The sequence below is a fragment of the Oncorhynchus mykiss genome, chromosome 7, assembly GCF_057628025.1.
Source record: "Oncorhynchus mykiss isolate SJ-2025 chromosome 7, ASM5762802v1, whole genome shotgun sequence".
Classification (NCBI taxonomy): Eukaryota; Metazoa; Chordata; class Actinopteri; order Salmoniformes; family Salmonidae; genus Oncorhynchus; species Oncorhynchus mykiss.
The window spans coordinates 64,299,617-64,316,701 of NC_143028.1; the positions used below are offsets into that span (position 1 = coordinate 64,299,617).

At 44.1% G+C, this 17,085-nt stretch overlaps 1 protein-coding gene across 20 annotated transcripts in view; it reads left to right on the forward strand.

Moving 5' to 3' along the window:
* Nucleotides 1-17,085, forward strand: part of LOC110529011 (pleckstrin homology domain-containing family A member 6) — a 237,392-nt gene that overhangs the window by 142,611 nt on the left and 77,696 nt on the right. For 12 of the 20 annotated variants that reach the window (XR_016497389.1, XR_016497387.1, XM_090241734.1 and 9 more), the window contains 5 exons: nucleotides 997-1,080; nucleotides 7,938-8,082; nucleotides 8,304-8,408; nucleotides 8,894-8,966; nucleotides 15,558-15,658. Coding sequence is in view for 10 of the 20 variants with exons in the window: in XM_036983960.2 (XP_036839855.2) it covers nucleotides 997-1,080; nucleotides 7,938-8,082; nucleotides 8,304-8,408; nucleotides 8,894-8,966; nucleotides 15,558-15,658 (508 nt within the window). In the remaining 10 variants the exon portion in view is untranslated. Of the gene's footprint in view, nucleotides 1-996; nucleotides 1,081-7,937; nucleotides 8,083-8,303; nucleotides 8,409-8,893; nucleotides 8,967-14,817; nucleotides 15,460-15,557; nucleotides 15,659-17,085 lie in introns of those variants that run through there. The other 8 variants (XR_016497388.1, XM_090241736.1, XM_090241739.1 and 5 more) reach the window with 2 other exon arrangements.

Sequence of the window (17,085 nt, forward strand, 5' to 3'; positions counted from 1 at the left end):
TTAAACACTGGAATGGGAGATGTGCAGAAGATGAATGTGCAAGTAGAGATACTGGGGTGCAAAGGAGCAAGATAAATAAATAAATACTGTATGGGGATGAGGTAGGTAGATAGATGGTCTGTTTACAGATGGGCTATGTATAGGTGCAGTGATCTGTGAGCTGCTCTGACAGCTGGTGCTTAAAGCTAGTGAGGGAGATATGAGTCTCCAGCTTCAGAGATTTTTGCAGTTCGTTCCAGTCATTGGCAGCAGAGAACTGGAAGGAAAGACGACCAAAGGAGGAATTGGCTTTGGGGGTGACCTGCTGCAGCAAGTGCTACAAGTGGGTGCTGCTATGGTGACCAGTGAGCTGAGATAAGGCGGGGCTTTAGCTAGCAGAGACTTGTAGACTTGTAGACCATACTAGACCACACTAGACCACACCACACTAGCCCACACCACACCAGACCACACTAGACCACACCACACCACACTAGACCACACCACACAAGACCACACCACACTAGACCACACTAGACCACACCACACTAGACCACACTAGACCACACCACACTAGACAACACTAGACCACACCACACTAGACCACACTATATAGACTATCCTACTGAGTTCGATGGAAAGTGGAGCGAGAACTCATATTGCTGCGCACAATTGGCACAGCGTCATCCGGGTTAGGGTTCGGCCGGGGTAGGCTGTCATTGTAAATAAGAATTTGTTCTTAACTGACTTAACTGACTTGCCTAGTTAAATAAAGGTTAAATAAAAAAATCACTATATCATGCTGACCACTCGCCACACTCTGCTGCTGTTGGATATTGAAACATTTCAGGTGGCTGAGGTGCTGTGTGGCTGCTGGGTTGCCGCGACGTCAGTAATCAACATGATTGATAAGTTATCGATCAGCTGCTCTCACCATGTCTGACAGCTTGACAGCATGGGTCCACCAATATTCACCTCTCTTTCTTTTTCTCTTTTTCTTCCTCTCCTCGTCTCCAGCCAAAATGATCTGAGTGGACCAGCTGGACAGCCAGTGAGCCAGATCCAGCTGGAGGAGACTGGAACCATTCACACATACATAACGTGAGTACAACATTAATCTGACTTTGATACAACCTTACCGTAACCTAACCTGGAACAGTAAAGACACACATAACGTAAGTGCAAGATTAATCTCACTTTGATACAACCTAACCCCAACCTAACCTCGACCAATAAACACATACCTGACATGAGTACAACCCAGTTATAACCATAATAGTATAATCTTAAACCAACATAACCCTAAACAGACTGATTCACAAATAGCTGACGTGACTTCAATCCAACCTCAACCTTAATACAACCTAATCGTGACCATATAACAACACAACCTTAAAACCTACACATACCGTGTACAGTTACTACATTGAGTAAAATTTTTACCTAATTTAAATCTCTACACCAGGGTTCCCAACAGGCGACCCATGGGCCAAATTTGGCCGATGTGTGATTTTATTTGCCCCCCCCCCAAGTTTTCTGAGCAAAAATAAATACATATTTTATTTTTATTTTTGGGTGACTGTAAAAACACCAGCAAATGATCTCCAAGTGATTTTAATTTGGAGATAACTCCCACGCACTATAGAGAGATTTGAGTGATCGTATACAAATGTAGGCAAGGTTTGAAATTATTATGTTTTAGTCAAATAATATATTTGTTTGAGCTTCAATTTGCAGTCTACAAATTATTTGTAATTACGTTCTGGCCCCCTGGCCATCTGCTCAAGAAAAAAATTGGCCTGCGGCTGAATCTAGTTGATGATCCCTGCTGTAGAGACTTACCTGCAGGGAGTATACATCAAACTTGAACCCTAATGCCCATGTAACCTTTACTTGTGGTCTGCATCACCAGCAATGCAGAAATGTTGCAGAAAACTTGTGAAAAATCTCTGCAGTTCCCTTCAAAGTGTTGCTGTATTGAGATAATAAATGAAACATCCCATTCACTCAGCTTTGTAGCCAACATAACACTAACTCCTGACACCAGGAAAAAAGAAGTTGAGACAAACATGATGGTGTCACGCACACAGACAAATGGGCTATGATATGTGACATGGAGAGACAGTTTGTGTGAGAGGGGACAGAGATGGAATAGAGTAGCAGGTTTCACAGATTCACTTTGTTCACCCCTGTCACTATGGGGGGAATGCACTGTGCTATTGTTACAGGAAAGCATTTGAGCTGATGGGAATCAGCAATCTGATAATTATGCAGAGTCCTGGGGTCTGCTAACTCACAAAGTGTGTTCATGAGAGGGTTACCTGGGTTTAGACCCCGAGGACTATGACAATGATACCCCACCCATAATGTAATATAACGTATAACAATAATACCAGTAATTCCACATCCCTGACAGCTAGATAAATGCCCCCAGTGGTGTTAAGACAATACTCCCACCCCCTTCATGGTGTGTTCCCCACCACGATCAATACTGTATCGAGCTGATGATGCATTGACATTAATAATATATGATGTTACCTGTGAAGAGGCTGTGTTTTACTGTAAGTTATTCAAAGCGTCAATATAAAACACAGGGACTAACTCTTACAATGGGGATATTTAATAATTACCTTCAGTTTACTAGGGGAGTTGATGGAGAACAAGCCTCGCAAAGCCACCTGATCCTGCAAGCTTACATTAAATGCTTCATGGATAGCTTTTAATGTAAGCTGGCGGGATCAGGCAGATTTGAAGAACACTCTTTTATAGCAAAAAGCTGAGGAAGTGTTGCAGTGGAAGGAAAAGGGTTCAATTATTAAACTGGAAGATCTAGGGATGATACTGTCATCATAACTGTCATGGGGATCTATAGGTAAATGCCAAAAGAAAGGAAATACTTGAGGAAATGAGGGATACAAAGTATATTGAAAGCAGGTGCTTACACACAGGTATGGCTCCTGATTTAATTATGCAATCCCATCATGCTTAGGGTCATTTAAAAAAAAATGGCCATCTACCATGGCTAGAAGAGATGTCAGAAAGAGGGGTCTCAAAGGAGCATGGGTTTAAAAGAATGTGTGTGTGTGTGTGTGTGTGTGTGGGGGGGGGGTGTCTCAGTCACCAGATATCAACCCGTTTGAACACATATGGGAGATTTTGAGACAGCGTTTTCCTCCACCATCAAGTTATAGGATTTATTGTGGAACAATGGTGTCGCATCCCTTCAATAGAGTTCCAGACTCTTGTGGAATCTATGCCAAGATGCATTAAATCTGTTCTGACTCGTGGTGGCCCAGCACCCTATTAGGAAGACACTTTATTGTGGGGTTTCCTTTATTTTGGAAGTTACCTATACAATGACCATTGAGAGTCAGGACCTTGTTATGCACCACAACACATCTCATCATAAGTGGACTCTTATGTTAGTGTGGACTGACCGTATTCTGGTGAAACAACTGGAGAAAGATTTATATGGGATTTCTTGTCATATTTGTGGCTTTTTCTGTGCATCAGAGCAGTTTGTTTGTGTCTGTATCATGTGTGTGTGGGTGTATTTATGAAAGAAAGATAGAAATAAAGAAAGAAAGAAAGAGAGAAAGAAAGAGAGAGAGAGACATGATCAGATGAGCTCCTGCATTTTTCAGCATGTTCTTAAAAAAATATAGATTTAGAGTTAGATAAACTTAGATTTTTTTTGTCAGGAACATATAAAGGATGCTACCCTCTACAACATAACCTTTACTCCAACTCAATACTCAAAACCTACAAGGCAATAAGGCAAGAAGGTAAGGCAATAAATAGGCCATAGTAGCGAAGTAATTACCATTTAGAAAACTAACACTGGAGTGATAGATGTGCAGATGATGATGTGCAAGTAGAAATAATGGTGTGCAAAAAAGTCAATAAAGTTAATTTGGGGATGAGGTAGGTAGTTGGATGGACTATTTACAGATGGGCTGTGTACAGCCGCTGCGATCGCTGATGTTTAAAGTTAGTGAGGGAGATATAAGTCTCCAACTTCAGCGATTTTTGCAATTCGTTCCAGTCATTGGCAGCAGAGAACTGGAAGAAAAAGCGTCCAAAGAGGTGTTGGCTTTGGGGATGACTCGTGAGATATACCTGCTGGAGTGTGTGCTACAGGTGGGTGTTGTTATGGTGACCAGTGAGCTGAGATAAGGCAGAGCTTTACCTAGCAAAGACTCATAGATGACCTGGAGTCAGTGGGTCTGGCGACTAATATGTAGCGAGGGCCAGCCGATGAGAGCATACAGGTCGCAGTGGTGGGTGGTATAAGGGGATTTGGTGACAAAACGGATGACACTGCATCCAGTTTGCTGAGTAGAGTGTTGGAGGCAATTTTGTAAATGACATCGTCGAGGATCGGTAGGAAAGTCAGTTTTACGAGGGTATGTTTTGCAGCGTGAGTGAAGGAGGCTTTGTTGCGAAATAGGAAGCCGATACTAGATTTAGTTTTGGACATGCTTAATATATATATATATATATATATATATATATATATATATTGTTACCTTTATTTAACTAGGCAAGTCAGTTAAGAACAAATTCTCATTTTCAATGACGGCCTGGGAACGGTGGGTTAACTGTCTTGTTCAGGGGCAGAACGACAGATTTTTACCTTGTCAGCTCGGGATTCAATCTTACAACCTTTTGGTTACTACCACTAGGCTACCTGCCGCCCCAAATATGAGTCTGGAAGGTGTCTAGCCAGACACCTAGGTATTTGTAGTTGTTCACATATTCTAAGTCAGAACTGTCCAGAGTAGTGATGCTAGTCGGGCGGGCAGGTGTGGGCAGCGATCGGTTGAAGAGCATGCATTTAGTTTTACTAGCGTTTAAGAGCAGTTGGAGGCCACGGAACGAGTGTTGTATGGCATTGAAGCTCATCTGGAGGTTTGTTAACACAGTGTCCAAAGAAGGGCCACATGTATACAGAATGGTGTCATCTGTGTAGAGGTGGATCAGGGAATCACCCGCAGCAAGAGCAACACCGTTGATATATACAGAGAAGAGAGTCGTCCCGAGAATTGAACCCTGTGGTACCCCCATAGAGACTGCCAGAGATCCGGACAACAGGCCCTCCGATTTGACACACTGAACTCTATCTGAGAAGTAGTTGGTGAACCAGGCGAGGCAGTCATTTGAAAATCAAGGCTATTGAGTCTGCCGATAAGAATATGATGATTGACAGAATCGAAAGCCTTGGCCAGGTCGATGAAGACGGCTGCAGAGTAATGTCTTTTATTGATGGCGGTTTAGATATCGTTTAGGACCTTGAGCATGGCTGAGGTGCACCCATGACCAGGTCTGAAACCAGATTGCATAGCGGAGAAGGTATGGTGGGATTCGAAATGGTCGGTGATCTGTTTGTTGACTTGGCTTTCGAAGACCTTAGAAAGGCAGGGTAGGATAGATATAGGTCTGTAGCAGTTTTGATCAAGACTGCACCCCCTTTGAAGAGGGGGATGACCGCAGCTGCTTTCCAATCTTTGGGAATCTCAGACGACACGAAAGAGAGGTTGAACAGGCTAGTAATAGGGGTTGCAACAATTTCGGCAGATAATTTTAGAAAGAAAGGGTCCAGATTGTCTAGCCCGGCTGATTTGTAGGGGTCCAGATTTTGCAGCTCTTTCAGAACATCAGCTGACTGGATTTGGGAGAAGGAGAAATTGGAAGGATTGGGCGAGTTGCTGTGGGGGGTGCAGTGCTGTTGACCGGGGTAGGGGTGTCCAGGTGGAAAGCATGGCCAGCCGTAGAAAAATGCTTATTGAAATTCTCAATTATAGTGGATTTATCGGTGGTGACAGTGTTTCCTATCCTCAGTGCAGTGGGCAGCTGGGAGGAGGTGTTCTTATTCTCCATGGACTTTACACTGTCCCAGAACATTTTTGAGTTTGTGTTGCAGGAAGCAAATTTCTGCTTGAAAAAGCTAGCCTTGGCTTTTCTAACTGCCTGTGTATATTGGTTTCTAGCTTCCCTGAAAAGTTGCATATCAAGGAGCTGTTCGATGCTAATGCAGAACGCCATAGGATGTTTTTGTGTTGGTTAAGGGCAGTCAGGTCTGGAGAGAATGGTGTCCAAATGCTCTGAAAACAAAGGAAACCTGAAAACACCATCCAACCTGGAACTGAGTGAGTGATGTTTAATCTGAAGCTATATTTTATTTCCAAAAGCCAAGAAGAAACATACATTGAATTACTTTGTAAGGACTGAAAGCTAAATTAAGGCTGCCAAGCTTGATACAACTTCAATTAGCACTGACGTGTCAAGTCAGAGGTGTCAAAGCCCTTTAGCCCAACAATGGCAGGAGAGTCGAAAAGTCAACTCCAACCAAATGGAGAGGCCTTAGAAGCTGCCTCCCACGGTTGAGAGGTAATTAAAATACAGTACCCTGTGTATGTAAAGAATGATAAGACAAGAAAAGATCACAAAATGAAGCTCCTTATGGAAAATCAAGAGAGACTTTTTGCTGACTGTTATAAAAATGGGAACATCAGCAACCTCATCTTCCACACAGACCATCCCCTGGCATGGCACAGTGCTATATTAGCACACTACCCCTCTGTTAAGATAGGGGGTGTTAACGAGGGGTGGAAACTCAGGATACTAGACAACGAGGACTCTGAGTCAGCTAATATAAATCTCTATAAGTCTGGAACAGTATTAGTACAGAGCAACCCCAAACAGTTTCAGCTGGACTTTCACCTCATCAAAGAAATAGCCCAGCAGGAGAGGCTCTCCCTTGAGAAAGATACCCCCACCCCGAGCAGGTCAGATCAGACCTCTTCATTATATAACCCCATAGATGAGCAACCCCAAGCGGAAAGTCAACCTCCCAGCACAAAGTACTACCCCCCCATTGAAATGAAGGACACATTTACCCAGCTGGAGGTAAGGCAGGTGGAGCTGGAACAGCAGGTGATTACACTTCAGTCAGCACAGACCCAGACAACAGTCCAGCACAACAACACCCCCTTAACCAGACCCTGAGAGCTGGAGGTGGAGAGGCATATCTGCACTGGACTGGGGTGAGACAACATCAACAATATAAAAAGCAAGAGCATGAGAAGAACAGAGCACGAGAGGAGAGGATCAGACTGCTGGAGGAGAGGTTGAGGGGGGTGACGTGTGACAGAGAACAACCAACTAGAGAGGTGGCCACCCCTGCAGAGATGCCAGCAGAACAGCCCACCTCAGCTCCCAACAAATGTCTTGACACCACAGCAGAACAGTCCACACCAGACCCTGACCATAGCGTCAACACCACAGAAGAACAGATCCCACCCCCTCTGAGCAAACCCCCTGTCCGCCACCCTGATAGCCCCCTGGATTTTGATAATTAGTGGGTATCGGCCTAATTCTGCTCTGCATGCATTATTTGGTGTTCTACGTTGTACACTGAGGATATTTTTGCAGAATTCTGCATGCAGAGTCTCAATTTGGTGTTTGTCCCATTTTGAGAATTGTGGGTTGGTGACCGGACCCCAGACCTCACAACCGTAAAGGGCAATGGGTTCTGTAACCGATTCAAGTTTTTTTAGCCAGATCCTAATTGATATGTCAAATTTTATCTTCCTTTTGATGGCATAGAAGGCCCTCCTTGCCTTGTCTCTCAGATCGTTCACAGCTTTGTGGAAGTTACCTGTGGCGCTGATGTTTAGGCCGAGGTATGTTTAGTTTTTTGTGTGCCTAGGGCAACGGTGTCTAGATGGAAATTGTATTTCTTCTTTCTCTCTCTCTCTCTCTCTCTCTATCTTCCCTCTCCCCATTACTCTAAAAGCATGATTATCAAGGGTCATTTTTGACACTACAACATCAAGCAGGTGTTCTCAGAGATAGTGACATAAAGATAGTAGACAATATACTGTCTTTGCATGTGTTATTTTTGTTGGTTGTGTGAGTCATTAACTTTATCTCTTTGTCTCTCTGTGTCTCTGTAGGAGCTGTGATTTGGAGATGAATGGGAAGGCGGGGGGTAGAGGACCTGTGAGTTCACCCAACGACATCAACTTCAACAGCTCCACCATGGTATCAGACCTATCCTCCCCTGAATCCCAGACCCAGTCCCAGCCCTTCACACCCCGGGTCAGTGTGCGCACGCACGCACACACACACACACACACACACACACACACACACACACACACACACCTCACTACACCTTTACACTTCACCACATCATACACCAAGTCAAGGTTTTCTGACAGATTCAATGATACAGAGAGCTCCATTCGGTTCTCTCATCTTCCCTCTCTCCTTCCCTACTTTCCTCTCTTCAATCTCTCCTTCCCTCCTGCCCTCTCCAGGCATCTCGTACTCCAAGGAAAGCTGCTACATTTGGGAAACGTTCTAACTCCATGCGGAGGAACCCTAAAGCGGAGGTGACCAAACAGGGCTGGCTATACAAACAGGTAAATCAGCTCTATACACTACACTGTAAGTAACATGAGGCAGTGTCCCCTCAAATACTCCATAATACCCCATGAATACCCCATAAATACCCCATAACTAGGACCAGATATAGCTCTTCTTCCAATATACCTAGTCTCTTCCATTTGTTTTGATACAGTATGTCTCAGACAGTGTTGCTTTCTCTCTCATGTTGTTTTGGTCTCATATCTGTCTTCCTTTTCTTCTCATAGGGCAGTATTTCTCACACTGTTTTGGTCCGGTATTAGTGTTACCCCTGACATTGTCTAAACTGTTGTGTCTTCTCTCTGGACTTCAATCCATCTCACTGTGTGTGTAATCCCCCCTGTTTCTCCCTGTAGGCCAGTTAAGCCCATCTCACGGTGTGTTATTTTCTCTCTCTCTCTCTCTCTCTCTCTCTCTCTCTCTCTCTCTCTCTCTCTTACCCTTACTCTCACTCTCACTGTTTCTCACTGTCTCCCCATAGGCCAGCAGTGGAGTGAAACAGTGGAACAAGAGATGGTTCGTCCTCACTGACCGATGCCTCTTTTACTACAAAGGTAGACTGATAGCAAGGTCTTCTTTCTTTTAGTTCTCTTTTCTTTGTTTCATAGCCCATCGTCACCCTTCACTGGAGGACAACTTTATCATTGTGCTTTATTCTATTGCATTTTATTGTATAATTTAGTCAGAAATATTTGTACTAATATAATATTTATTGTTGTATTTTACTGTAAGTATACATTTTCTATCTAACCTTTATTTGAACCAGGAAGTCCCACTGAGACACGGGTAGTGTGTCAACTGCCAACCTATTCCCTATAGAGAACCCTAAACAGAGCCTTTGTGGCTATAGAATGTATTTTCAAAGGAAGACCTGGCTAAGACGAGTCACTACACCTGCTACTTCAGTCTCTCGCTCTACTCTGTCTATTTAAGAGTCCTACACTGTGGATTTGTTTGATTGTATCTGGATTGCAAACTGGAAAGCTTTTATCCATTCTTGGTTTGGTTCTACTTTTGTGGGCTGGTGTTACATTTAAAACTCTTCTCTTGTTTGTGTTTTTTACCATAGCTACCTGATGTCATGTCAGTGTGTTAGTTCTGTTGGCTGAGTAGAGGGCTGTGTGTTTGGCGCATATCACCACTGTGTCAGGACTGTTGACTTGTTCGAGGTGCTTTAATACCACACAGAAACACTTGTCAAATTCTCCCAACAATCTCTACTCTCCTCCATGCCAAGTCTCTGAGTGTTTGCGGTCCTCATCCGTTATCCTCTGAGCCACAGTCAGGAGAATAAACAATCTGTTATTTGAATATGGCACACGGCTTGACGTGTCTTCAATGTTGATGTACGAGCTATGTGTGTGTGGGTTTATGTGTGGCTCTGTGGAAGTGTGTAGAGATATGTTTCACTGCATATTATAGTCTTTAAGGATGGACATTCAACACTGACAGACACAGACATGTAAACACACACCTGCACAAACACCCACATACACACACACATACAAACACACACACTCTCCTTATACAGCTCAGTCTCTCCCTCTCAGTGGTGAAGGTGACATTGATAGCACACTAGGTGAAGCAATTGTGGGATAGTGGAGTCTGTTGCGCTTGCAGGCAGGCGGGCCGGCAGACAGTCTGTTGCGCAGGCAGGCAGGCCGGCAGACAGTCTTTTGCGCAGGCAGGCCGGCAGACAGTCTGTTGCGCAGGCAGGCAGGCCGGCAGACAGTCTGTTGCGCAGGCAGGCAGGCAGGCCGGCAGACATTCTGTTGCGCAGGCAGGCAGGCCTGCGTGACTTGCAAGATCAAGAAGATGAAAGGAGATGATAATGATGAAAATAACGTCATTTTGCCTCTTGTCTTCAGCACACATCAGTATTTTATGCCCTGAGTGAGACAAAGCAGGAGCCATACCTACAGTAACTTGTTTACCACCATACCTATTCTTATCAGCACAGAATCCACAGTGTCTGTCACATTCTGACCCTAGTTCTTGTGTTATTTGTTTGTTTTAGTTGGTCAGGACGTGAGTTGTGTGGGCATTCTATGTTTTGTGTTTCTAGGTTGGTTTTCTGTGTTCGGCCCTTACAGTGTCAATGTAATTGTTTTTTAAAAGCTTGTGTGAAGCCCCGCATACAGATTTAGAGAGAGAAAATGAGAGAGCAGAAAAAGAGGGAGAGAAAGAGGGAGGGAGAGAGGGAGATGAGGGGAGGGGGAGGAGAGAGAGAGAGAGAGACCGAGAGAGAGACCGAGACAGAGAGAGAGAGACAGAGAGAGAGAGAGAGATAGCAGAAAAAGAGGGAAGGGAGGAGAGAGAGAGGAGATAACAGGAAGGGAGGGGAGGAGAGAGAGAGGAGATAACAGGAAGAAAGGGGAGGAGATTAGGAGAAATCTGGTGTGATTTTCCTCTTAGCAACCCCTCAAGCCCATTTTGTCCTTAAATGTTTTTAAGACCTACACCACTAAGCCTCATCACAAGTGAGAACACCTGGGGCAGCTACTTTGGATAATATTTTATGTTTTGCCGTTTCTCTTGTTCCTCCATCTCTGTTCAGTTTTCCCTAGGGGGCTGTAGTAGTAGAATATAATTCATCATGAGATGTGGTGACATTTCCCTCCCCAGGGACAAAGATGGTCTGTACTCAAACAGCTGGAGTAAAGGTGCTGTCTAAAATATATACATATTGAAGGATGACTGAGGATTTAGTTTAGTACGTCTTGGTGCCTCTTTCACCTCTATCTCAGGACATAGTATATTCTGTAATTTATTTATTTAATCTTTATTTAAGCAGTGAGTCATGTGAGCTATGTCGAGACCCTCCCTGCTCACACAGTCATAGAGGGTTGAACTTTGACCCCTTGCATGTGCGTGTTAGAACTTCATGAGGGTGTGGAATTTGTGTACTGTATGTGTGTGTTTGGAGCACTGCAGCATTTCGCTGTGTTACCGTAAACATTCCCTACAACATAACCTAGCAACATGCCATAGCAACATGACCCCGGGATTGCATGTGAGAGCCATGTTTAGTGTGTGTGGTGTGTTGGTGTGTAACCGGGAGAAAGCATGCTTGTGTGCATGTTTTGGTGTGTGTGTTTCTATCATTTGCTTTGTACAGTACATGTTGAACAATGGGCAGCCTTCTTCTTATGCTTCTTTAACAGTTCAGTGGACTTATTGCCCCTATCAATCAGATGATGATATTCTGGTGCCATGATGTTGTGCAGGCTGTGTGTGTGTGTGTGTGTGTGTGTGTGTGTGTCTGTCTGTCTGTCTGTCTGTCTGTCTGTCTGTCTGTCTGTCTGTCTGTCTGTCTGTCTGTCTGTCTGTCTGTCTGTCTGTCTGTCTGTCTGTCTGTCTGTCTGTCTGTCTGTCTGTCTGTCTGTCTGTCTGTCTGTCTGTCTGTCTGTCTGTCTGTCTGTCTGTCTGTCTGTCTGTCTGTCTGTCTGTCTGTCTGTCTGTCTGTCTGTCTGTCTGTCTGTCTGTCTCTTTCTTTCTTTCTTTCTTTCGTTACTGTAGGGCTGGTTCATATCTCTGTCAGAGTCATAATCTATCCATTACTGCTGTTACGGTTCCATCAAAAGCAACCTGCCCATTACAACCAAGGACAAGATCTTAACAGCTACTGTAAATGAATCCGTGTGTGTGAACGCGTGAGTATGTGACACGATTCTTCCCAGTTGACTTAGTCCAAACACACCTTTTCCTAGTCCTGAGAGAGTGTGATCTCCAGGTTAAAAGTTGAACAAGATGAGTGAATGTGTTAGTGGATCTACCTGTATCCTGTGAACTACAGGATGCAACTAGGACATTGTTTTAATACTAGAGGGTGATACCACGCCAGCGGGAGAGGAAAATATTTTTGGTATTTCAATTGTTCTGGCAATTCTCACGGAGCAACTTAATTGGGAGGAAGGAGGTTTGATTATTTTTATTTTTTACATTGTATCACAAACCTTGTTTTTAAAAATCATGATGAAAGCGGCCATTTTAGGCCCTTTTTAGACCTTGACATGCCTCCTGTAAGACCCTATGATCTGTGAACCACACATGATACACAACATCTTGGTCTCGTTATACTCCTTATAGTGTGCACTAACAGTATGTCTAGATTCTGAAGAAAAAAAAGTCACATTCATGAATTCAACATAAAACAAATTGATGTTAGTATCTAAAAACGACTATTTTTGATTTTGTTTGTTTAAAAATGCATTGTTGGGAACAATATACAAGTACATCAAATTTCAGAGTCTCTCTGCTAATTCTGAATGTATGATACATTTTTTGAGCGCCACCAACACAGTGAACGGGAAAATAGATTCAAAAGGAACTCTGCTGGGGATTTGCTGAATGTGCAATCCCAAAGGAGGGCTGTGATTGGTAAATGAACTATAATTGGTCATATCATTAAAAGTTCCAGAGAGCCCACTCTGGAAATGTGACGTTTGAAGAGTATATGTAAAAAAAATAAGCTACATCAAAAAGGGTAGTTTTAAGATATTAATATGACTAGTTTTAATGTTGAATAAATTCATGTTGTATTTCAGAATGTAGTTAACCTGGAACTGGCCCTGTTGTCGCTCCCTATCCCGTACACACAGATGCAAATCTGACCTGAATAAGGAACGCAAAGAAGATAAATTAAATGATAAGAATAGTCAGGAAAAAATCCCTGCTTGCGTCTTTCATATGGAATTGTTCCAGTTATTCTGTGATTTAATAGCTCAATGTGGAGTCACTGTCATTTTTCCACATTCACATTCAGCAACTGGACCCTGAGCCACACTCACTTTTCTACTGGTTCTCCATTCCTTCACCCCTTCTCTTGATGACATTACAGTCATTTAGCAGACACGCTTACCCAGAGCGACTTACAGTAGTGATATATATATTTTTCTTCATACTGGGAATCAAACCCACAACCCCCACCCTGGCATTGCAAGCCCCATGCTCTACCAACTGAGCCACATGGGACTCTTCTTCTGGTTACAGTGATTCCTCTCTCTGGATTCAGCACACGTCTCATGGGTTGTTTTAGTCTCCCGCCCTTCTCTCCTAGTTGTGTTGTGGAAAAAGAGAGAGGAAGGGAGGGAGACATGACCATGGAGAATGTGTGACTGTGCAGTTTACTGCCACGGTCTCCATGCCAGCAAGGAGAGAGGGGCGAGAAATGGGCAGAAAGAGGCCCAGGTCTTTTGTTGTTGGGACTTGGGGACATATTGTCAAAGCGTGCCAGCTGTCCTGGCCAGGAGAGGTGGAGTAGTGGCGGTGGTGCTCTGGACATTAGGAGTGTGTCTATAGGTTTTCCCCACCCGGGATTTGAACCTGCATCCCTCCAGGTCTGTATCTCTAACAACTAGCCTACATACCACACCCATCTCTAAAGTTTCTCAAAACATCCTGACTGTCCAAGACTGTATGTACAATCAAGGACTTTACTTCACAAGTTACTTCGCCAATGTCCGAGCTGCCCCGGGCATACACCTAGAGTAACTCTTAGTGAAATAGAGCTGCTGTTGTTTTGGGATGCTAATACACAGCTGTCAGAGAGCTGATTTACTACTGCTGACCCTTCATCCACACACACACACACACACGCACGCACGCACGCACGTGAGGGAGTCTGTGTGGTGTCAAACAGGTGTGACAGTAGCAGCAGCAGGGAATGCAAGCCAGGAGTCAGACTGCCATGGTATGAGTCAGAATGAGGTGACATTTTCACAGGGAAACCTGTCATTGTAGGGGACCTTTCAATTATTGTGCTTCTTCAAAAGTGTGTGTGCTTGCAGGAGTGTCTTCAGAAATGTGTTTTTCCAGAGTTGTGTGTGTGTGTGTGTGTGTGTGTGTGTGTGTGTGTGTGTGTTGCCTCTCCTTCTGCCTCTGTGTCCATGGGTGGGGACAGGATTGGTTGTTGAATGCTGAGAGGCTCTGCCATATGTTTCCCAATAACAACTCTATTTCTCCTCACCAAGTTTCTCCTCAGGATGTGAAAGGCTGTTTGGCAATAAATCACATTGTTTCTTATTACATACATTATTTGTGTGTGTTTGTATGATGCCATATATTTAGTACAACTTGGTAGCCTACAGTATATGTGAGATATTCCATTTATTTTCAGTTATTGTGTGTTTGAGAATGAGCATGTGTTTCTTACCATGCATGTGTGTGTGAGAGTTTTTGCATGAAATACAGAACATGTGAGGTCAGGTTTGAATTTGTTTGTTTGAGAGATGGGGAGAGAGGGAGACAGGAAGAGAGAGGGAGACGTGGCTATTTACCTGTCTGTGTGTAGCAGAACACCCTGCTCTCTGATTGTTGGAGAGAGGGCAGGTACAGTTGGCTGGAGGCCAGAATTCAGGATTCCAGCAACACTGAGTCACATGGGCTGATCGCTAATACAAACACACACACACACTCGCACACACACAGAGAGCACAGCGCAGAGAGTACTCTATGATAACACAAACACCATGCCTCCCTCCTCCCCCTGTCTCTCGCTCGCTCTCTCTCAAACACACACATGAGATCTGCAAGAGAGAAAGGCTCGTGTCTATGCAGTACAGCTCTGCTAGAGAGAGAGAACGAGACAGCGAACAGCCGAGCGAGAGAACGAGAAAGCCAGGCAGAGTGAGAGTGAGACAGAGACAGAGCGAGAGGGCAGTAGCTACAGTGGACACCCTGCCAGTCTCATCTCCAGCCCCTGAAATGTTCATCATCTGCTCCATTATTTAATCAGCACAAGTGCTTCTCTTGCACTCCTCCTTTTTCCCAGCACTCTGCTTGTTTTTTTCTGCCTATCGTTGGATCTACACCAGTATGTGTGAGTGTGTTGAAGAGAGTGTGAGTGTACTATCACTTCTCACTGGACTGCTGGACCAACATGGATATCTATTCTAGGATTCCACTAGAGTGGGACGGAGGTCTGTTGTTCCAGAGAGGTTCTATGGTACTCACTGATCCAGCTACAGCCACAGCTACAACTAGAGGAGAGGACCGACTGTCACAGCAGAACTGACTGTGTTTACCATTCAGTCCTCTTTACTCACTGTAGGTTGAGACCCATCAGATCATATTAGATCTGTTTCTCAGATTTGTTGTTTATTTTGATCTTCATTTGTTCTCTTTTTCCTCTTCCTCCAATCCAGACGAGAAGGAGGAAGGAGTGTTGGGAAGTCTTCCTCTGCTCAGCTTTGGGATTGGAGGAGTGCAGACGTCGGATAACATCAGCCGAAAGCACGCCTTTAAGGTCAGTACCCTGAAGATGAGGCAGTACGATGAGTACAGTATACGATTATCACCCTGGACAGAGAGCACAGAAGTGATATTGGGGCCATTTAAATAGTCTATCTAGGATTGGGGCTGATGTATTTGTTGGGGTTTGGATGCTGGGGACACGTGATTGTCCCTCAGACAACCCAGGGAGAAGTGGTGACATTGTGGACAGTAGGGGCAGTGTACAGTGGGGATAATAGGGAATAAGCAGAGATGTCTGGCAGCCTGTCAAAACCAAACACCCTTATTTATTTATTCTCTCTCTCTCTCTCTCTCTCTCGCTCTCTCTCTCTCTCTCTCTCTCTCTCTCTCTCTCTCTCTCTCCTCACACTGTACTTTGCATCGAAGTGCGCATTAATAAATATAATGCTGAGAGAGAGACACACACAGATAGGCAAAGTGAGCGAGGGAAAGCGAGGGAGAGACAGAGAGAGAGAGAGAGAGAGAGAAAGTGTCCTGTGTTGTTCTTCTGGTCTTCCAGGCAGTAGCTGAGGGGTGAGAGAGAGAGAACAATATCATACAAACAACCATATAAGCATGATATATAATATCACGTTCATTCAAATGGTTCATAACACAGCCAATGCATATTAATCAATGTGGAGCTCAAGTACCAGCTAAAAGCTATTTCCCAATATAGTCCCTGCCACTAGTCGTATGTCACAAAACATCTCTATGCAATCACTGTTAAAGTATAACCTGTTTTGGGATTTCCCACACAGTCTGTTTCAGAAAGGTGAAACAATACCATTTTGCAACATGCTTTAGTTAAATCTCTTCTTCAGATGATTCAAATCAGCAGGTTCATTTGGTTTCTGTGATTAAGATGTATGGGTTGTACAATATGTGTGTTGCTGTGTTTCATTGCAGTGTATTGTTTGTTGTTGCCCCAGCGTCTGTGTGTCAGTGTTGATATGAGAGCTGCTGTGAGTGTCGTGGTGACATGGCATTTGCCTGCCGGTCCTATGAGGCAGTAGACTGTACTGTTGAGCAGTAGACTGTACTGTAGAGCGGTAGACTGTACTGTAGAGAGGTAGACTGTACTGTAGAGCGGTAGACTATACTGTAGAGAGGTAGACTATACTGTAGAGAGGTAGACTGTACTGTAGAGAGGTAGACTGTACTGTAGAGAGGTAGACTATACTGTAGAGCGGTAGACTATACTGTAGAGCGGTAGATTATACTGTAGAGCGGTAGACTATACTGTAGAGCGGTGGACTATACTGTAGAGAGGTAGACTATACTGTAGAGAGGTAGACTATACTGTAGAGCGGTAGATTATACTGTAGAGCGGTAGACTATACTGTAGAGCGGTAGACTATACTGTTGAGCAGTAGACTGTACTGTAGAGCGGTAGATTATACTGTAGAGCGGTGGACTATACTGTAGAGCGGTAGACTA